The sequence below is a fragment of the Schistocerca serialis genome, chromosome 4 (genome assembly GCF_023864345.2).
Source record: "Schistocerca serialis cubense isolate TAMUIC-IGC-003099 chromosome 4, iqSchSeri2.2, whole genome shotgun sequence".
Taxonomy (NCBI): domain Eukaryota; kingdom Metazoa; phylum Arthropoda; class Insecta; order Orthoptera; family Acrididae; genus Schistocerca; species Schistocerca serialis.
The window spans coordinates 64,571,392-64,595,407 of NC_064641.1; the positions used below are offsets into that span (position 1 = coordinate 64,571,392).

The following is a 24,016-nucleotide window of genomic DNA, read 5'->3' on the forward strand; positions in this document are numbered from 1 at the left end:
CAATGCATTATTGACTTGCTTCATTTGTGAAACTCTTCTCTGTGGATAACTTGGTCAGTTTTTATGAATTGTAATCATTTGTTTGTCTGTACATGTACTTTTTTTGTGCTTGTATATATAGAGATTACAATTTTTAATGCAGTAAAATTACAGCAATCCGATATCTGTTGACCACAGCCATAACAATACTGACATACTTGACACAAACTTCTGCTCCAGAATAGAAGCTGTTTGTATTTGCTATGAAGGTTCAGCAGTTAATAAAACTTATTTACAACCAGGAGTTGAGATGCCCTTGATCTGGTTATTCTCCAGAAGAGGTCGAACAGGTCTAGTGTAGACAGTCTCTTTTGTAAATTTGTTATATCTTCTCAGTGTTCTGCCAATAAAACACAGTCTATAGTTCATTTCCCTCCACATTTTCACTGTGACAGTTCCAATTTAATTTGTTGTAATTGTAAACCTTAAGTACTTAGTTCAGGCCACAACTAATGTTGAGAATCTTGAATAATATCAGATATCACAGCCACCGGAAATCAGCTACTGACATTGATTGTTTAGAAAGGATATAGATAACAATACCCTCACAGGAGGTTAAACGGATTGCATAACATCTTGTTTTAGTGCCCTTGTGTGGGAATTGTAAAATGACTTGTGATTCAATCGAGAGTACACATTATGGGTTTGCAGATGTAGTGGGCACCCTTTCTTATCATTCTGCTGACTCCCAAATTTTTTCAGTGCAGTTCTGCATTATCGCCTAATGAACAAAACATGAGCTTATGGAATATCACACCGAAGTTCCTAGCAAACAGAACACAGCATAGCATTCTTAACAGAGAGAAATTTTCAGACAAAAAAACCTTCAGGCTTACACAAAAGGCACAGTGTAAGATCACTACCATTTGCGATATACATAGATGACCTAGAAGATAAAATATGAGGTTCCATGAGGCTAACCATAGATGATACTGTTGTACATAGAGAAATCACAGCTCTAGAAAATTATAGTGAAATGTAGGAAGTGTGAAGAGTATCAATACTTGGTGCAGTTTTGACAGTTGACCCATAACATAAACAAATGCAACATATTGCATTTAAAATAGGGGAAAGATGCATTATTATATGGTTACACGATTGCCAAACAATCACTGGAAGTTATCACATTTGTTAAATATTTGGGAGTGTGTAAAAATGATTTGAATTGGAACAACTACATAAAACTAATCGTGGGAGAGGCAGGTGCCAGCCTGAGATGTTTTGGAAGAATCCTCAGGAAAAGTTATCTACCCCTGAAGGAGGAGCATGCAAAACACTTCTTTGATAGACACTCAAGTATTACTCATCAGTATTGGACCATTACCAAATAGAAGTAATAGGGCAAAGAAGAGCAATACATTTTGTAACATTTTTATTTAGTAAGCATGAATGCGTCTTGGCGATTGTCATTCAACTTCAGTGGCACATACTACAAGAGGTGCATTCTCCTTCATGCTGTTGTTTACTTTTAAAATTCCAAGAGCATACAATTCTTGAAGAATTAAGTAATGTAATGCTTCCTGAGACTTAACCAATATATTGCTTCCTCTTAGATAGCCCTCCTACGTGTACCTTGCAAAAAGACCATGAAGGTGAAATTAAAAAGATGTGAGCTCACATGGAGGCTTACGAACAATTGTCCTTCCCGCACACCATTCAGAACTGTAGGAAAGCGGGTGAGAGACAGTGGTACATAAGTTCCCTCTGCTAGGCTTGCGAAATACAACTGTGGCTGTATAGCGTAGCAATGGAAGGAGAAGTAATTCTCAAAAATTGATTGAAATCACTCAAAAACTGTGTTATAATCAAATTCACTTTGAAATTGCAAATAAATCAATAAGAAACTTATCACCATCAGATTTGTGTTTAAATTCTGAGGCTGATACTGATTTATCACAAGCCAATCATTATCTAAATTTTCAGTGCGACTTATGTAACAGTGATTATTACCAGGTTAACAGAATCTTCAACACAGTAAATTGTATATTGATAAACTGCTCATTTATGGAAGATTATTTGTTCTCGAATGTATATTAGTTACATAGAGGTGTATTGATATAAATGCAAGACCGTATAAAGGCATGTTGCTGTACACTGGATACAGTGTGTGACTTTCTTGTGAGCAATGCAACAAAGAAATACTGCATTTTTCTCCAAGATTAAAGAGAAGTGAAATATTGCTGACCTTGTGCACGCTGTGGTATTGGACCAAAGAAATACAGGGTGTTATAAAAAGGTACGGCCAAACTTACAGGAAACATTCCTCACACACAAATAAAGAAAAGATGTTATGTGGACATGTTAGAGCTCATTTTAGTTTCGTCAGTATATACTGTACTTCCTCGATTCACTGCCACTTGGCCCAATTGAAGGAAGGTAATGTTGACTTGGGTGCTTGTGTTGACATGCGACTCATTACTCTACAGTACTAGCATCAAGCACATCAGTAGGTAGCATCAACAGGTTAGTGTTCATCATGAACATGGTTTTGCACTCAGTGCAATGTTTACAAATGCGGAGTTGGCAGATGCCCATTTGACGTATGGATTAGCACGGGGCAATAGCCGTGGCGCGGTACGTTTGTATCGAGACAGATTTCCAGAACGAAGGTGTCCCAACAGGAAGACGTTCGAAGCAATTGATCGGCGTCTTAGGGAGCATGGAACATTCCAGCCTATGACTCACGACTGGGGAAGACCTAGAACGACAAGGACACCTGCAATGGACGAGGCAATTCTTCATGCAGTTGACGATAACCCTAATGTCAGCGTCAGAGAAGTTGCTGCTGTACAAGATAACGTTGACCACGTCAGTGTATGGAGAGTGCTACGGGAGAACCAGTTGTTTCCGTACCATGTACAGCGTGTGCAGGCACTATCAGCAGCTGATTGGCTTCCACAAGTACACTTCTGCGAATGGCCCATCCAACAATGTGTCAATTCTCATTTCAGTGCAAATGTTCTCTTTACAGATAATTCTTCATTCCAACGTGATCAAATTGTAAATTTTCGCAATCAACATGTGTGGGCTGATGAGAATCCGCTCACAATTGTGCAATCACGTCATCAACACAGATTTTCTGTGATCATTTGGGCAGGCATTGTTGGTGATGTCTTGATTGGGCCCCATGTTCTTCCACCTACGCTCAATGGAGCATGTTATCATTATTTCATACGGGATACTCTACCTGTGCTGCTAGAACATGTGCCTTTACAAGTACGACACAACATGTGGTTCATGCACGATGGAGTTCCTGCACATTTCAGTCGAAGTGTTCGTACGCTTCTCAACAACAGATTCGGTGACCGATGGATTGGTAGAGGCGGACCAATTCCATGGCCTCCACGCTCTCCTGACATCAACCCTCTTGACTTTGATTTATGGGGGCATTTGAAAGCTCTTGTCTAGGCAACCCCGGTACCAAATGTAGAGACTCTTTGTGCTCGTATTGTGGATGGCTGTGATACAATATGTCATTCTCCAGGGCTGCATCAGCGCATTAGGGATTCCATGGGACGGAGGGTGGATGCATGTATCCTCGCTAATGGAGGACATTTTGAACATTTCCTGTAACAAAGTGTTTGAAGTCACGCTGCTACGTTCTGTTGCTGTGTGTTTCCATTCCATGATTAATGTGACTTAAAGAGAAGTAATAAAATGAGCTCTAACATGGAAAGTAGGTGTTTCCGGACACATGTCCACATAACATATTTTCTTTCTTTGTGTGTGTGAGGAATGTTTCCTGAAAGTTTGGCCGTATCTTTTTGTAACACCCTGTAGTGAGTACACTACCACATCATTCTAATCTTCTGTTAAATCTGCTTTTTAAATTGTGCTTCATTGGGCTGAAAGTTGTTTTCACCAAATGACAGTTAATTACCAATAGTTATTATTTAACACTTTGGTCTTAATTAGGTTGACACTAACTTTTGCTTTTTCTTTACAGTGCCAAGGAACGAATTCAGTTGACATGCTGTATAGTTGATGAAGCAACGCAGTGTAGTGAACCAGAGTCTCTAATACCATTACTTCTTGGCATTAATTGCTTGGTGTTAGTGGGTGATCCAGAACAACTTCCAGCCACTGTCATTTCACAGGTGTGCCTCATTTTACAACTGCTTTGAAATTGTGGGTGAACCTTCAGTGTTAACATGATCTTACTTTAGCTTCATCATTAAAATTATTCACAACTGACTTTTAGTGTAACTTTTTAGCTTTTGTTGTTAGTAAAGATTAACGCTAGGTTTTAAGTGTGGAATTTCTTACATTACTCATATAAATCTGTAGTTTATCTATAGTCCTCACAGTAGAGTATTTAATTCTCCAGAAATATTTATATCTACTGTGAATTTTCAATAATTAAATATATGTATGTTTAAACAAAAACTTTAACTTAATCTTGCAATTTCAGGAAGCAAAGAAGCTTGGTCTTGGACAATCTATGTTTGCTCGTCTCCGTAGCTGTTTTGAGAGCCAAGAGAAGACTGCTGTGCAGATGCTGAATGTACAATACAGGATGCATCCAGAAATTTGTCTTTGGCCAAATCAATATTTCTACATGAATCAGTTGGAGAATTCACCGGGCATAGCAGAACGACGGCGCAGTCCTTTGTTACCATATGTCATTCTCTCTCTCCAGCACACTCAAGATAGATCTGGGTAATTCTGTTTTTTGCTCAAAAAAATTAAATTTAGTTATTCCAAGTGGAGTGGGTAACTTATTGACAAAAGCCATATGTTGTATCTAACCACAATCTTGTGAGGTGGTTGGGTATTAAAAGTACAGATATTGGTTATGTGGTCATTGGGCACCGTTTCAATTTATTGATGTGATAAAATGAGAAAGACATTCCAGATTTCTGGTAAAATTACTCATTTTTAAAACTTCAATTTGTAAGGTAAGTAAGCTAGTTCTTTTGTGACGATAATTGAAAACATTAAAAGTAGGTAGTAAAATATATAAAATATTCAGTTTTTAAAGAAGATGATTTTTGTAGTACTTTTTTGCCATAAAAGTTTGATATATAACACACAACGCACATGTGTTTGAGGAAATTCATGGCATGTTATTTGTTCCTAAGTGAACCAAGAGGCAGTACCACACCAATCTGCCACTTCACATCCCTCTGCACTGAGTGTCCTTCTGCCAGAGGCCCTTCCACTCTGAAATTCAAACTCGTAGGTTAGTTCTACCATACGTTGGCTTGCGTGAAACAATTGACTGCTTCGATCAGTTTTGTTTCCTGCTGCAATCAACATGCATTGTTATATTTTCTGATTGTGTTTGTTGGTTTTCTTGGAACCATTTGCAGCATAGCTTCGTTTATTTACAACCAAGACCCACATTGTTTATTGTTTTGTGCAGTTTGCGGTGTATTGTTACACATGATGCCTAAGATTTGTTGCTCCAACTGTAAATAGCATCACCAGAGCAATAGGTACACAGAAAATTGTACTTCAACAAATTTTTCATTGTTATCAAAAGACAGTAAACTCGCAGGAAAGGAATCACTGCCAAGTGTTCTGAGAATGGAACTTAATTTTGGCAGTAGTGAAAACTGACAGTATTTTATCGGTCAGAGGGTTCATAGGATGCTATTTAGGATGTTGGTACACTGTCGCAAAAAAATCAGTCAATTTTATGTGCAAAAGTTGCAGTGGAGTGCAACATGTGAATCCCAATAAAGGCAATGCTACAAAGTTGTTAGTACTACACAGTAAATGCAACCAGAGTAGGCCGTACATGACATCAACAGTCATAAATAAAAGTAAGACATAAATGTGAGAGTAGCCTTAGGTATGTGCTGTATTGCGAGTTAGGAAAAGTAGCGAGAACATTTTATGCTGTGATGAATCTACCCCTCCCCCAGAAAAATTTGTGAGGTATTATGACTGTTGTGTAATGGTATAAAAAGAAGAAACAGAATCATCAATAATAAAAGTTGCTGTACAGTGAATTGCTGAAAATGATGGTGATAGAAACATACAGTGTGCTTTTGATGATAGTTAGAAGAAATAAGATCATACTTGACTCACTAGAGTAGTTAGTGCAGCATATTTTGACTGGCAAAGTATTAGATGTTGAAATTGCTAGCCAATTTTGTCTCAGTTCTGTATCATAATTAATTAAGTTGTTAGCATGTTTAATAGATCATGTGGATTATGGTACATGAAGTACTTTGGAGATGGTGGTAACAGTAAAGCATGCCTTGATGTTCAAAATTCTGCACTGTATGAAGGTAACATATTCTGCAGAAGTGACATTGTGTAAGCCACTTGCACAAAAGTTTTGCAACTTGATGTAGAAGGTTAAGGCAAGATTAACAGATACAGAAATTCAGGATCTGCAGACATATTATGACCTGGTTATGAAAAGGAGTACAGGGAACTTGAAAAAAAGATGAGGTTAGTAGTATGAGTCTCATATTTCTACAAGGTATCCATAGATGACAATACTGTTCACTATGTGTGCTGAAAAGAATATGAATCACGGTGAGTGTGCAAAGGTCAATTGATGGTGGTAAATATAATCTTCACAGGCATTCTCTGCCATTATCTGTAATGGTAGACTTCTGCTTTGCTAATGAATATATTTTTGTTGATTGTATAGGACAAATTGTAGAAATGGCATGAAACATCTTAAGTTGCTATTTAATTTATTTTTTATTGTGTGCCTAGTTTCAATCAAACAACATTATTAAGCACAGATATTTTACAGCAAAAGTTACACATACCGAGTGTTCAGAAATTGCCATTACAAACTTCTAGGACTTGTAGAGGGGAGTGAGTACATAATATTTTGAATATTAATCCATATCCAAAAATGAACCATTTCTATTCAGTGACGGTTCCAATTCAGATGTGTAGTGTGTCCACGTCTGCTGAGGGAAAAAGAAAAGTCTCAGAGGTAGTGTGATTGCTGCATTTAACTCCAATGGCTACTTCTTGTGGGTTCATATGCAAAGATTAATTTATGAGACTCCTCTAGAGACAGAGGAAGATCTGCTGGCATGAGTTTTGGTTGCTGCACTAGAAATTGAAGACACATCATGTGGGATGGAGTGTTTACCAGAACATGCTTTGTAGGTACAATGTTGTAACAACATTGGTGGTCACCACATCGGGCCGCTGCTATAATGCATCATTTCTATTCTGTATTTACAGTATGCTGGTTTCTGTTTTGTTTTAAAATACTCTAAATGTGGAATATGTAAGAGTTAAAACAAATAATTGTGTTTTATTTATAAATGGGTGTTTCATTATGTTTACTTCCGAATTGTTACCTAATAATTGTACTGTATCATGCCTAATTCAGTTCTTCACACTGAAGTGGATGAGTTAAACATGGAAATAACATGTTTCTAGACATGAGTTCCTATACAAAATGTTATGTACTCACTCCCTTCCCCAAGTCCTGGAAGTTACATAATAAAGACTAAATTAAATGGCAGCTTAAGGTGGTATATAATACCATAACAACAACTTTGTAATGAAAGTGCTGTGTTTTTATGGCAGTACCCCAAACCCAGAAAGGAGTTTTGAACAATGTATACAGAAAAGATTGCCAAACCCACTTTCTATTGTTCTTTATTATGCAGTTGCATGTTGCAGTGATGGTGTGTAAAGCAGAAAATATATTTTTAAAAAGACAACAATGTATTGCCTGGTGTGACCTGCATGGAAGCCTGGCAGGCTTATAAAACATCATGGCATTATTGCAAAATTATTGTAAAATCATTTCAAAAATGTGTTAGTAATTGAAAAAACTAACTACAAATATTGAAAATTTTTCAAATCCTTCTGATTGAAATGTAACTGCTCATTATTTTTATCATCATTGTGATAAATTATTGTTTCAGACACCTACATATCTGCTAGCATGACCTGCATGTTTAATGAAAAAATTTCCCATAGTTCTGAAGAAAATTGTAGCTATGGCAGCATGTGTGTACAAAAAGTCAGTGAAAATGTTAAGAAACGACATTCTGTGCAAAAATGTATCTTCTGTATTTTTACAACTACAAATATCATGAATCTTAACTATGAACCATTCATGATCAAAAATATTTATGAATTTATTTGCAGAAGTTTTGACAGCAGAAAATGAAACGTCACGCATTGTCTATCTTGTTTCCATTAGGCTGCTTTACATCCTAACCTGTAGAGTTAACTGTCTGCTGCATCTTCAGTTGATAGAATAGCTGGGTTTTCTTGTAAATTAACAAGTTCCTTTGGACTGAGCTCCACTTTATTGGGAATGGTTCATTTACTATATGGACGATTTGAAATATTACAGTTCTGGTCTCAGATTCTGTCAATAAGTCACAAGTATAGTCAGTACGTATTTTGATTTCAATGCAATATAACTTGGTACTTAACAGTAATAATACATAATTGCTCAAAAATGCAAGAGTTAATGGTAATCATATCAAAAGGAAAATTGAGAAATTATAAAATTATGGGACACAATTGCTGGCAAGTAGTTACCTGTAGGAGGTTGATAAATTTAGTAATGCCAGTGGACACACATAGAAGTACACATAACTATCCTAGCATTCGAAACTATTTATTCCTTCATTGGGAAGAAGAGGGGGTTAGGTTGGGGAAGGAGAGGAAGGAAGAGCAGGTCACTCAAAGCCCAGTGTGAGAGACACATGCTGGCTTCTGAAAGCTAGGACAGTGTCTTGTGTCAGTGGACAGTAATAATTATTCACCTTCTGAGAGTTAACAGCAAGACATTCAACAGGTAGCTGTATACACAGAACCGACCAAGATAATACAGTGGTGAGGCAGGACTCACGTTCCTGTCCAGCCACATGAATTTAAGTTTTCCACGGTGTAAGGCAAATTCTGAGATGATTACTGTGAATAGGGCTCAATCAAATTCCTTCTCCAGCTTTACTGATCCAATCTTGTTCTCCATCTTACCTCATTACAGATGGGCCAAACACTAATTTCCTATTTCTTTTCTACATGCACAGGTTCATTTATTTGATACATGTGAGAGTGGGTGGAGGAGGACAGATGTGTGGAATATGGGTAGGGTATGGTACTGATTTTCATGTAATTATTTTGTCCTTAAAGGAATCTTGAAATTGCAGTCACATAGTTCATAAATCTTCATTTTTCATTATTTTGGGGAGGTTCTGTAGTCATATTATGGTATATACATGGATCCATGCAGGGGCAGTTAACAGTTGGCTGCTCCATAGATTCCTTGGCCATGTACTAATTTGCCAACTTCCAGAACCATTTGCAATATACACCGCAGGGTTATGTGCAATCCACATGGCAATGGAACAGAGGAATCATGATATAAAGAGAAATTTTCTTATCTGCCCCAGTTCCTGTGATGCTCTCCAACTTATTTAACATCTTTTGTAGTCACCATATCAGTTTTCCTACATACAAAGTATGTTTGAAGTACAGGGAAATATTTTTTGTGAGCTGTAAAGCTCATACCTTCCTTTTGAGCAACTGTTTTTAATAGTATATTCAACAGAGTAAAAATGCAGTTACCATTAATTATTGAAGAGGCCCCAACTTGTGCAGTCTGCTGTTAGTTGGAAAATTAAATTGCAGTGAAAAAAATGCAATTGACTAGGAGGGGAACATCTTTAATCCACAGTTTTTGTGTGTGTGTGTTTTGCAGGCAGATAAGGAATCCCGGTGAGGCAGCATTTGTAACAAAACTCGCAAGACTGGTTGTTAATTCCACTTCAAGGAAAATGCGTGTAGGAATAATTGCTCCCTACAACAAACAACGTCAAGAGATTTTTAGTCAGTTTCAAAGTTGGTAAGTAAAATGCTGATTAGTAGTACTGAAAGTTTTTACATCGGCTCTCTATTGATTAGTCCTCATTCTGTCCATTCATTCTTCGACAAACATTGTCAGCAAATACGTGCACTGTCAGTACACTGAAAACTATAACAGTGTTATTGAATCTGTAGGCTATTGGCAACCTTCTTATTTAGCATATGATTATTCACACGTGTCAGGTTCACCTTTTTACATTTAAATTGAATGTCTTTAACATCATTATTTATTTAACATTATTATATGTATGGCCCATGTATTATGTATTTAACATCACCTACATTCTTATGTCATTCTGTTGCACTTTTTTGTATAATAAATTCAGGTTAATTCATTCTGTTATATCTACAGTGGAATGTGTTAAGATAACCACTAACTGTGTAGTGGAGACATTGTGCAGTAGCTAGGCATATTGACTAGAAATTGAGCATGATGCTTCAATTTTTCTTCTGAACACATTTACAAACACAGTTACATTGCATTCACACATTGGCATAGCTGGAGCAGTGAGTTCTGATGGGGTGAGTTAGATGTACAAGGCAGATAGAGGCAAAGGCAAGGAGGCAGAGTGGGTGTGGAATGGCAGGTTTTAATTTTGCTAGTGCACTGGTTCTCTACTACATGTAAGTCAGCCATTCCACAATCGCCTGTAAATTGCTTAAATGAGCAACCGGAAAATAATCCTAATAAATAATCCTAATGTGTTATTTCTAATCTCCAGTCCCCTTGTCTACTTTCAGCTTACCATGGCTGAAAAATAAATTCCTATTCACTACTTTGAAGGGAGTGAACAAATAATGATGAAAATGAAAATTTCACGTTCTTGTAGTCTATACTAATATTGAAAGGGGAGATGTTAGCAAAAATTATAAAGTTCTTGACTGATTTACTGCAGTTATATTCCAGTAAACATTCACACTGACTCTAAGCTCCCCCCCCCCCTCCCCACTCAAATAACAGTGAACACGTCTTTTGTTAAAAACCATGAGGAAGAAATTCTGTGCTGTGATGATGGTGGCTTCATTTTCTTTCTTGCAGTTGGTTTTAATTACGATAACAGGGCATTCAAATCATTATACAAATTGTTTCCCCCTTATACAGGGTGTAACAGAATGATGTTTTTAAAAATTTGGGATATTGTACAGGTTGAAATTTTGAACATTTTAATATTAGGAACCTTTGCCAGAAATGTGAAATGAAGTTTCTACAGCCGCCTCAGGGCTGTTGAAAATTCACGCGCTATTTGTATGTGAAGTTACCAGGTGAAATTCTTATTGAAAATTTGAGCTGATATTCTTGAACCCTAGTGGACAACGTATCGCATCAGATATTTGAATGGTGCCTTATATTTGAACTTGCTGGACAATTGTTTACCTGCACTTCTCGAGAAAATTTGTTAGCAACTGCACACTAGCGTACAGTTTCAGAACGATGGTGCTCCCGCGCACATTATACATCAGGTCAGGGAATATCTCACAGAAAACTTCAAGCAGAGAGTAATTAGAAGGGAATGCCCAGTCTCTTGGCCTGTGTGCTCCCCTGATGTCACTCATCATTACTTTTTCCTATGGAGTTACATGAAGTCAGTTGTGTTCCCAACACCAATAGGAACAGTACCTGAGTGTACTGAGTGCAGTCTGTACAGTGTTTGATACCATCAGAAGGGAGTGCCAAATCTTGCAGAGACTCGGACAAAGATGGTTTGTCATTGCGTTACGTAACAAAGTTGATTGTCACTACATTGAACATTTATTTTATAGTAGTGAAGCCACAGATTCAATTTACAGTATCTGATTGTGCTCTACTGTCAATAAACATTTTCCAAGCTACAGTTTTCTGTTGTTTCATTTAGCCTACCAAATACGTAAAAAGTGCATAGTGCCGTAGAAACTTTATTTTACATTTCCAGCTATAGCCTCCTTGTATCAGAAGGTTAAAAATTAAGTCCTCTGCAACCTCCCACATTTTTATAATATTGTTGTTACACCCTATATTATATTTCTCCGTATGTATAATATTAAACAGAAACTGTATAAACAAGAATTTGCTGTTTTGTTACTTTCTCACATTCGGTTTCAACAGACTATCTGTATGTTAGGATAATTGTATTTATGGCTTGTCGGCTTATGGTTAGAATACTACTACATAACCTGAATTGTCTAAACTTCAGATGCATCTGAAATGAACAATATTATTTTGAAAAAAAGTACTAGGAGAATTTAAGGAATACCAATCAATTGCTGCCGTTGTCACCACAAAGATGCAGTTCAGTATGCGCAAGAATTTCCAAAATTTCGAGGAACTATAGGAGTAGCAGTGGAGACAGAATATTAGGATTAAAGCAGCTTTAACCTAGCAACAGTCCATATTCTGATATGACCACTTTCAGCACTGGTCCAACTGTTGGTACATTATTTCATGATGTGATGCGGTTTACAACCCAGAAGAATTTTATGGAAATTAAAAACATGTGCTTGTGAAAGTCTATACAGTTACATCCATTTCTCTGACTTCCATAAGTGGGAATTGCCAGTCCAATACATCGTTCAGTACTGGTGTGCTCTAGTGCACTAGATGCTTCCCTACACCTACCTCTAGTGAACCCATCCTCCCTCAAAATATCAGCTTATTACTCTTCACTATTTAACTATGCCTCTGCACACATTACTAGTTTAGACTGATTTGTAGTTTATGAGTCGATGAATCTTATTTCTCACTTTCCTCTCAACAATCTCTCTCTTCCTGAATGTTACCCAGTTCTGAAACCACTCTCAAAACTCTTATTTCACAGTGGCCAAAGCGTTACTAACCTTTTCAGTCCTAGTGTGGGTTCTCTGGTTTTGCAGTTCTGTTCTCCTTACCTTGCTGTCCTTTTCCCTCCCTTCTTCTCCCACTCTCTTGTGGTGAAGCAAGTGTCTTTGTTGCCTAGAACCAGTTTCTAGTTGAGAGAGAGAGAGAGAGAGAGAGAGAGAGAGAGAGAGAGAGAGAGAGAGAGAGACTTCCCCTACTCTACCAACCAGCCCCAAAGTCGAGCCAAGCACACACCTCTCAGAGTTCTTGTGGCCGACAAAGTTATGTAGCTAGGTAACATAAAATTTTCATATTCTTATAATCCTGTAATTTGTAAGCAGAATGGTGGGAATGTAAGGAATATGGACTGAGCATCATCAAACAAAACATTACCCAAAAATCACGATTATGAAATTTTACATCCAACAGGGCTAGAGATAGGACATCCTGTTCATAGGACATGTACGATAGTATGTTCTGCAGAAATGATTAGCATTTCTATCACCTAAGTTCAGCTCGTGTCCGGATGCCTAGTAGGCACAGGGTCCGCAATCGGCCCTGAAAACTTGTTCCATGTAGAATGACATCGACACATATAAGATACAAATGACGTCCAGTGGTTTAGCCATCCGTGCTGTATTCACATGGTACCAAAGTTCATCAGTGGTGGTTGGCAGTGGGTCACAGCACTGAACCCGCTGTTTCACCGTATCCCACATGCTTTCAACTGGCGATAAGCCTGGTGATCTGGCAGGCCAGGGCAAAAGCAGCAACATGTGGTCGTGGATTTCTTGCTGAAAAATGGCGTCTGGGGTGCTGTGCATGGCTACGGGTTGCAATATGTCACATAGGTCACACTGGTCACAGTGGCCTGGACATGGGCCAACTGTGATTTGTGGTTGTACCAAATGGCACTCCTATGAATCTAGAACTGTACAGTGTACAAAGTGTATTGGACATTCATTAATTACTATACACATTCCTTGAATTTTTTCTTTTTTTTCAGGCATCATTTTAACAAAAGATAAAATTATACGATATTTTTGTACTCTACACATTTTATAAAAATGGTCTTAATCGGTGAGGCAGTTATGTTTTTCTAGGTGTTCCCTTACTGTAAAGAAGCAATGCTCGACCAAGTAATCCTTCACAGTTGATATATACTTGTTTAAATCCATTATTATTTGATGCCAGGGTGGAGTGCGCTTTTTTGTAATAGCACTGTGTTTGTCTGTTATACATGTGCATCATTTATTTGTCTTGTGTGGTAGCTATGTACAGATTCATTAAGGGTGATGCTCGGACTGCCACTGTTTACTTTTTCTTTTATAATAATTACATTTTCAAGCATATAAATACGTGGAAGTGGTAGTATTTTATGTTTCCTGAATACTGGGTTGCATGATGATCTTTTATCCAACCCTTCCATTAATCTAATAATCTTGCTCTTCAATCTAAATTATTTCTGACTAGCTCCATAATCTCCCCAAAACACTACACCATATTTCAATATTGAATGAACATAAGCAAAATATATGGTGTTGAGATTATCATGTGATATACAGTTTCTTATTATGCTCATTACAAAACATGTTTTGCTCAATTTTTTGGTCACATATTCCACTTATGTACCCCATTTCATGTTTTGTTGAATACCTATACTGAGAAATTTCGTACTCCCTGTTTTTTCAATTTTTTGTCCACTTATATCTGCAGGAGGATTATCTTGTGTCATATTCTGGGTGGTGAAAATATCCATTGCAACAGTTTGTTCTAGATTTGTAATGAAACTGTTTGCATCAAAGTACTGTACTATCTTCTCTGTGGTGGTCTTAATGTCATTTTTCAAAGTTCCCCATGCTACTTCCTGTAATTAAGACGCTAGTGTCATCTGCAAATTGATATCACTTACTGTTTTTACTGTTTGTATGTAAATCGTTTACATATAGTAAGAACAGAAGTTGACGTAATATGAAACCATGGGGAACTCCATGTTTGACCACTAATAAATCTGACTGATGAGTTTTGACTATACCATTTACTTCATGTGTTATCTCCATGAGCTGTTTTCTTTCATGGAGGTATGCTTTAATCCAGTTATGCAATGCTCCCCTAATAGCCCAGTTCTGAATCTTACCTAGTAATTTATTGTGATTGATGGTATCAAACACTTTTGACGACTCTAGGAATATACTTGAGGTACGTTGCTGCCTATCTAGGGCCTGTAGAGTTTCATAAAAAAAGAAAATATTGCTGTTTCAGCATACTGATTTCTCCTAAGACCATGTTGTGATGCCGTTAGTATATTATATTTATTTATGAAATTTAACAATCTTTTATAAAAGAGTTTCTCTAGAATTTTAGAAAACACAGACAGTAGAGAAACTTGTCTATAGTTTGACACCTCTTCCTGGCTTCCTTTTTTTGTGTAGTGGTTTAACTTTAGCAATTTTTAAACATGTTTAAAAGCTGCCAGTTGAGGATAGGTTTACAAGGTACATCAGTGGTTCAGAAATGAAGTTTACACAGTTTCTTACAACAAAATCTGGTATGTTATCTATTCCTGATGAATGTTTTGATTTGAGAAGCTTGATTTCTTGCTGTACTTCCAGTGCATTAGTTAGTATGAGAAATATTGTGTTTGGTACCTGTTCAGTTTTTGATGTTATTTGTGAGGAATTTTTATGGGTGACCATTTGCTCAATAAGTTTTTCTGCTACATTTACAAAATAACTGTTAAATGTATTAGCTACCTCCTTTGATTTGCAGATAGTGTGCAAATTTTCATTCAACTGTATATTATTAGTTTTCGTTTTGTTTCAAGAACTGGCATTAAATGATGGCTCTAGGAATATACTACAAACTCTTACATATCGCTCATAGGCATTGTGAAGATAAGATTAGAATAATTACAGCTCGCTCAGAGGCATTAAGACAATCATTTTTCCTGCCCTCCATACATGAATGGAACAGTAAGACACCCTAATAACAGATGAAGTGGAACATATCCTCTGCCATACACATCACGGTGATTTTCAGCGTACAGATGCAGATGTAGACGTAGATGCCCTTTCATAGCCACTTGTCGTAGACAGCAAAAGAACCATAACCATTTTTTGAAAACATTTTATTTTAAGTAAACAGTACAAAGTAAACTGGGAGAGATAAACATGTAAAACTGTATTCCTTTGCCTCAGTTTTTTTCTTTTTGTCTAATTTCTATTTTTTTACATAAACATGCATTGTCACATTTACATCATTTCCTGTTTTTGTAGTTAATGTTTCCTCTGCTAGTAGTTTCTTCATTAGTTGGTAGTATATTTACCTGTAAAATCTCTTCTACTTCTTTATGGTAATTTCGCTTCTTTCCTTGCCATTACTAGGCTCATTACTGCCTCCTAAATCAGTTCCAGAGGGTGGAAGACATAAGAGTTGGAACAGAATCAGACATCAACTTGCATTTTGCAGGAAGATTCAACAGTTCACATTCTAGATCCCTTTCATAATCCAGATCAGATAAATACAGGTGTTTCAAATTGAACATACTGGATTTAAGGTGTTGTAGCATTTATTACGTTCAACTTACAATTGTAAATAATACACCAAATGAAATAGCAACTCAAACAGTTTTGTTATTATACCTGTGCGCAATGGGAAGAGTATGGAATGACAAAAAGTGACTGAAAAACGTGTTGAACGAGTGTGAGACTTTCACGCTTAGCCCCAAAAAAATACCCTCACAGAAAGTTTATGGGCCTTTCTTTTTCGGTGAATCAACTGTAACTGATGTTTCTTATCTTGATGTGCTACAGCTATGGCCCGTGCCTCAAAGGGAAGAAGCTGAACAGCACATCTTTATTTGGGAGCAAGATGATGCGTCACCTCACTGGCATAACTCAGTACGCGACTGGTTAAATGATGTTGTATCCTACCAGTGGATTGGCCGCAAGGGGCTGGTTGACACAACATTGTATGCATGGCCTCCACGTTCACACACCATCTGATGCAATCATGTGTATATGCCTCCGATACCAGCTGATCTGTCCGACTTTAGAAACAATGCTGTTGCAACAGTTACTCGTGACACATGGATCAAGGTTTGGGAACAAGTCACAAGAATGCAAGTAGATGTAATACAACACCTGAAGACAGGGTTCATTTCTGGTGGGGGTATCATTATTAATGGAATTCTACAAGATCTTCTTACTCGTATATGTTAATCATCTTCCACTTCATACACATCAGTCAGAATTAGTTCTATTTGCAGATGGGTAAGTATAATAATCAGTCCCAATAACATACATCAACAGAGAAGATCATAAAAATTTGTTTAGCCGGATTATTAACTGGTTTTCTGTAAATGGCCCCTCTCTTAAATTGAATAAAAGGCAGCATATTCATTTCTCTCATCAAAGGGTCCAGCACTGGTGATACATTTAAAGTGTGGAAGGGAGTTAATAAACAAGACAAAATCTTCAACATTTTTGGGTGTATTATGGACAATGATTTAAAATGTAACAAAAATGCCTTTTACAGCATCCTAAACAACTCTGTTCAGCCGTTTTTGCACCTTGTGTTATAGCAAGCTTGTGAAAGAAACAAATGAGTATATACTTTGCTATTGTTCTATGAGTAATGTCATGCAGAATTGTATTGAGGGGCAAATCATCTTAAGAAAGGAACATTGTACAAAAGCATGCTATAACAATAGTGTGTGGTGCTAACCCTCAATCATATTGTAGACAATTGTTTAAGGAGTTGGATCATTTAATTACAGTATCACTGTACTTCTAATTCTTGTAAGTAACCAATTAGAGTTCAGAAGTAGTTATGACACCCATAACGACAATATTACAAGAAAAATTTTCTTCATTACTCTCCCTTAAAACTGACATTAGCTCAGAAAGCGGATGAATAATTCTGCTGCCCAAATCTGTGGTCATTTTCCCAATTATATTAAATGCCTGATAGATAACAAAGCTAAATTTGAAATTAATCTGAGGAAGTTCTTTCTGGGCAACTCCTAGTCCATTGACATTGTTTTACTTAGAGATTTGTAGCTTATTTAGCATAAAAGTGTTACATGTTTATTTGTGTTGTTAATCTAAATATTGTTTTGTGTTATGTGAACTAGTCTGTAAATGATCAGCATGCAGGTACATTTAAATAAAAATTATGTTAATATTCTGTAAACTGATACATTCCATGACATTACAGTATACAGTGGAAAATGACATATGGTACATGTAACTAACACAACCAATAAACACCCCAATAATCTCATTACCTAAACAAATAGCATAATACCACTGATAATTTAGTAAGTTGAAAATTACAGAATGTGGAATGTCTCTCAGTACATATGACCAAAGTACAGTGGAGACAGTAAGCAGTTAATAGGCAAATAAACAAGAATGAAAATATTGATCAGGTTTTTACTTTTTTCACCCCAGTCTCATTTATGTGCCTATTTTTCAACAGATGCCACAACTATATAGTGAGTTATACCTTTACTCCTGCCATTATTTAAATTCCGCCAAGTTGAATTGAATTGAATTTTTATTTGATCCTGTAAGATTACATTGTGTACAGTAAATGTACGTGTAATATAGGACATGTCAAAGTATTAACATTCATTATCACTTATTTTTCTACACCTTTAACTTACATGTTTACATCATTGATAGTGAATAACAATAAATACGAATTTAATGGCATAAGTATTCTGCAACACTGTAAAACTCTTGCCGGCCGCTGTGGCCGAGCGGTTCTAGGCGCTTCAGTCTGGACCTGCGCGACCGCTACGGTCGCAGGTTCGAATCCTGCCTCGGGCGTGGATGTGTGCGATGTCCTTAGGTTAGTTAGGTTTAAGTAGTTCTAAGTTCTAGGGGACTGATGACCTCAGATGTTAAGTCCCATAGTGCTCAGAGCCATTTGTAAAACTCTTTTTCAATGAGATAGTCTTTAAGTTTCTTTGGAAAGTCATTGTCAAGTACACTATCTTGCAGGTTTTTAGGCAGACTTCTTAGTAATCTGATACCAGAGTACAGGGGTCCTTTTTCTAGCATTGCCAGTCGGTGGGGTATGCTCCGTACTTCATTCTTCCTTCTTGTATTGTGGGTGTGTACACTAGCATTTGTAATCCAGTCCTCATTACCTTTTGTGATGTACATTATTGTTTTGTATATATACAACAATGAAAAAGTTAAGATACCTAACTTTTTGAAACAGTTTCTGCACGTTTCAGAGGTCTTTCTTCTTAAAATGGTCCTAATAGATTTTTGTGTGTGTGTGTGTGTGTGTGTGTGTGTGTGTGTGTGTGTGTGTGTGAACACTCGTTTTGTCTCTTGTTTGTTTGAGTTTCCCCACACAGTCACTCCCTACTGTAAGTATGATTCAAAAAGTCCATGATACATTGTACACAGAAGACTCCTGTCTCAATACTGTGATAGTTTTCTGTTAGCGTATTCAATCCATCTTCTGTAATTTATGTTAGTATTTTGCATTTCGCAGTATAGTTTCAGTGTGATTCTTTACTTCCAGCCCAATATCTGAGATGAATCTGATTGACGTGCACACGATAGATAGTTCCCAGGGACTGGAACGTGACATTGTTGTCATTTCATGTACAAGGACTGATGGAGTTGGTTTCTTGACCAATACTGAACGTCTCAATGTTGCAGTGACAAGAGCACGCTATTCTTTAATAATATGTGGAAACTTCACGTCCCTGAAGGTAAGAACAAAGAATATTATAAAAAATAACTGTCCATTTAGTTGAGAGATAGTGTAATGGCCACATTGTGCTTCAGATTTGCAAATACTTAATTATGACCATTACATTATCTTTGACATTCCAGAGATACTTACACAAAGTAGTATTTTGTATGGGAACTACAACACAAAACTGGCTGGAGTCTGTCACCAGTTCCAAATAAGCTAGTCTTTGGATAAATTCACTTGACACTCCTTAAACTGTCATTCTGTTGCACAAATCCAGATTTCTATTCAGTTGATCAGAAACATGATTCTCTTTTGCTTCAGTGTTTACTACAGGATAAAGCATAATTGTAGTCAAAGAAGGCTCTGTTGACTGCACAGTGATTCATCCAAACATTCCCACACAGTCCTGCCACCCAAATCCAGTACTGCAGTCTTATATCAAGAAAGTACCTAGAACCATTAATAGTTTACTTTGAGATTCATAAAAAAATGAATTAGAATATTTTCAACATAAAATGTTTTTATTGCAACAGCCTTATAATGGATTGTTTGAGGGGCTGTGCTCTGCTTGTCACTGCCGATACCATACCCTCTGCACTAACATCCCCAGTCCACATGGCCTCGCCGCCACTGAACACTACCTTTCTCAAAGCTCGACTAACTACCTTTCTCAAAGCCCGACTAACTTCAAACCTTCAACCTCCTTCCTGGTCACCATGACCATCTGTATCTTCACTGCAATTATTTTTACTCGCTACAGACAAATCCGTGCACAGCTATGGGCACCTGTATGACACCTGCACTAACATGTTCATAAACCATGTAATGGAATTCTTCCCAGTCATCCTAAACCTCTCACCTGGTTCAGATTCAGTGATGACAACTGCATGATTTGGACTGAGGGTGATGACACCCTATCCTCCAGAACCTCAACACCTTCTCCTCCATTCCCTTCACCTGGTCCTCCTCAGCACAACAAGCCACTTTTCTTAATGTCAACCTTCACCTCAAAGTTGGCTACATCAGGACTTCCACATCAAACCTATCAACCGGCAATGATAACTCCACTTTGGCAGCTGCCACCCATTCCACACCAAGAAATCCCTTCATTATACCCCAGCTTACAGTACCTTGTTTTATGCAAATCCAGAATTATGCAGTTTGTCTGTTTGTGTGCTGCACAGCACTGTCACCCATACAGTGTTCCGCTTATGACAGGTTTGGACATGTTTTGTATGGAACCATTTTATTCACAGAGTTGACTTGATTAATAGATTCTAATTATGTCATTGATACAAAGCAGAAGTGATTCATCTGCATCAAACAAGAAAAGAAATCATTGCCTTTGGGATGTAAACTTGATATTATCAAAGACTTCAATGATGCAAAAATTAAAATTTTTAATTGGCAAAGAGGTTTGATCTACTGGAGTCAACAGTCAGAACAATTATATACATCTATATCTACATGGATACTCTGCAAATCACATTTCAGTGCCTGGCAGAGGGTTCATTGAATCACCTTCAGAATTCTCTATTATTCCAATCTCATATAGCGCACGGAAAGAACGAACACCTATATCTTTCCATACGAGTTATGATTTTCCTTATTTTATCGTGGTGATCATTTCTCCCTATGTAGGTCGGTGTTAGCAAAATATTTTCGTATTCGGAGGAGAAAGTTGGTGATAGGAATTTTGTGAGAAGATTCCGTCGCAATGAAGAGGACGGACAAGCGTATTGTAGGCAGTCTCCTTAGTAGGTCTGTTACATTTTCTAAGTGCCCTACCAATAAAATGCAGTCTTTGGTTAGCCTTCCTCACAACATTTTCTGTGTGTTCCTTCCAATTTAAGTTGTTCATAATTGTAAATCCTAGGTATTTAGTTGAATTGACGGCCTTTAGATTTGACTGATATATCATGTAAGCGAAGTTTAACGGATTCCTTTTGCACTCATGTGGATGACCTCACACTTTTCGTTATTTAGGGCCAACTGCCAATTTTCACACCATTCAGATATCTTTTCTAAGTCATTTTGCAATTTGTTTTGATCTTCTGATGACTTTATTAGTTGATAAATGACAGCGTCATCTACAAAAAACCTAAGATGGTTGCTCAGATTGTCTCCCAGATCCAGGGCCTATAACACTACCTTGGGTAATGCCAGAAATTACTTCCGTTTTACTCAATGACTTTCTGTCAGTTGCTACAAACTGTGACCTCTCTGACAGGAAATCACAAATCCAGTCACATAACTGAGACGATATTCGATAAGCATGCAATTTCACTACAAGCCGCTTCAGAAGGCTGTGTTTAGTAACTCTGCTTTGGTAGTACAGTTGTCGATAGTATTTCCATTGTTATCACCCAGAGAAGTCATTGATTGTTTCTTGCCGCTAACATACTGCAGCCTACTCAGTCATAGAACTGTATGAGCCTCTAATTCAGATCCTCCACTTGTCTCTGTACCAGAGGTCTGCAGTCGGGCATGTCAACTGTTCTGCAAATGGTCAGCTCTGCTTTCATCTTGCAAGCAAGTCTGGCAGCCATTACCACTTCTGTTAGCCGCTCGAAATCAGAGAGAATCTCTTCTGATCCAAAGTGACACACGTCATTGGTACAGACACGAGCAACCACCATGAGGGTTACGGGAACGTAGGATGTATTGTAGGGAAAGTTCCCACGTGTGCAGTTCAGAAAAGCTGGTGATGATGGGAAGGATCCATATGGCACGACTGTGAAGCAGTCATTCAAAGGAGAAGTAATTGTGGTGTTCAGCAACAGGGTGGTCCACTTGTTTCTTGGCCACTGTTTGCCAGTGTCCATTCATGCCGAATAAAGTGTGTTATGAGCATAACATACAAACCTCTCTCTAAATACTGTTACTATCGATCACAATAATCTGAAATAATTCCAACCATACCATGCCAACGGACAGCTTGTTGGTTATCATGCCTACATAGAATGCAGCACAATGGTTGCAGCTTAGCGTATAAACGACATGACTGGTATCGCAGGTAGCCCTGCCTTTGATGGGATAGGTGATGATAGTGACTGGATTGGAGTAGGTGGTGGTGGTGGTGGTGGTGGTGGTGGGAGGATGTATGGGACAGGTCTTGCATCTAGTCTATTACAGGGGTATGAGCCATGAGGTAAGGGATTGGGAGCATGGGTTGTGTAAGGATGGATGAGTATATTATGCAGGTTCGGTGGACAGCGGAATACCACTGTGGGAGGGGTGGGAAGGATAGTGGGCAGGACATTTCTCATTTCAGGGCACGACGAGAGGTAATAGAAACCCTGGCGGAGAATGTGATTCCATTGCTCCTGTCCTGGATGGTACTGAGTTACGAGGGGAATGCTCCTCTGTGGCCGGACTGTGGGACTTTGGGAGGTGGTGGGAGACTGGAAAGATAAGGCATGGGAGATTTGTTTTTGTACAAGGTTGAGAGGGACTGCTTGTCACTGCAGATGCAACGACCTGGCTGGGTGGGCTGTACGGAAGGGACTTCTTGGTATGGAATGGGTGGCAGCTGTCGAAATGGAGATATTGCTGGTGGTTAGTAGGTTTGATATGGACGGAGGTACTGGTGTACCCATTTTCTAGGTGGAGGTCAACATCTAGGAATGTGGCTTGTTGGGTTGAGTAGGACCTGGTGAAGCAAATGGGGAAGAAGTTGTTGAGGTTCTGGAGGAATGTGGATAGGGTGTCCTCACCTTCTATCCATATAGCAAAGATGTCATCAGTGAATCTGAACCAGATGAGGGGTTTAGGATTCTCGGTGATTGTGAAGGATTCTTTTAGACGGCCCATGAGTAGGTTCACATAGGATGGTGCCATGCAGGTGCCCATAGCCATAACACAGATTTGTTTGTATGTAATGCCTTCAAAGGAGAAGTAATTGTGGGTGAGGGTATAGTTGGTCATGGCGACTAGGAAGGAGGTTGTTTGAAATCCATCAGGTGTTGGGAAAGGTAGTGTTCAGTAGCGGTAAGGCCATGGAAATTAGGAACGTTAGTGTACAAGAAGGTGGCATCAGTAGTGATGAGCAGGGCACCACGTGGTAAATGGACAGGAACTGTGGAGAGTCTGTGGAGGAAATGGTTGGTATCTTTTATATAGGAGGGTAGGTTCCGGGTGATAGGTTGAAGGTGTTGGTGTACGAGAGCAGAGATTCTCTCAGTGGGGGCACAGTAACCGGCCACAATGGGACATCCTGGATGGTTAGGTTTATGGTCTTTAGGAAGCATGTAGAAGGTAGGAGTGCAGGGAGTAGTAGGGGTGAGTAGAGAGAGATGGACTCTGGGGAGAGGTTCTGGGATGGGCCTAGGGATTTGAGTAGTGACTGGAGATCCTGGCAGATTACTGGAATGAGGTCAGATGGCGAGGTTTGTAGTTGGAAGTACCTGACAACTGGCAGAGTCTTTCCACCAGGTAATCCCTGCGGTTCAAAACAACAGTGGTGGAGCCTTTGTCCGCAGGTAGGTTTATAATGTCAGGATCAGTTTTTAGATGGTGCACTGCGGATCTTTCTGTGTATATAAGGTTAGTCTGAATGTTGAGGGATTTGGGGAATGACGGTGAGGCAAGGTTTGAGGTTAAGTAATTCTGGAAAGTTAACACAGGGTGGTTTGGGGGCAGTGGGGG

The 24,016-nt window shown here is 38.2% G+C and overlaps 1 protein-coding gene across 1 annotated transcript in view; it reads left to right on the top strand.

The window, feature by feature from the left end:
* The window catches only part of LOC126473983 (uncharacterized), a 243,021-nt gene that overhangs the window by 206,302 nt on the left and 12,703 nt on the right, over window positions 1–24,016 (top strand). The window contains exons 17-20 of the mRNA XM_050101371.1: window positions 3,986–4,136; window positions 4,451–4,698; window positions 9,692–9,835; window positions 19,190–19,382. Of these exons, the coding sequence (XP_049957328.1) occupies window positions 3,986–4,136; window positions 4,451–4,698; window positions 9,692–9,835; window positions 19,190–19,382 (736 nt within the window). The remainder of the gene's footprint in view (window positions 1–3,985; window positions 4,137–4,450; window positions 4,699–9,691; window positions 9,836–19,189; window positions 19,383–24,016) is intronic.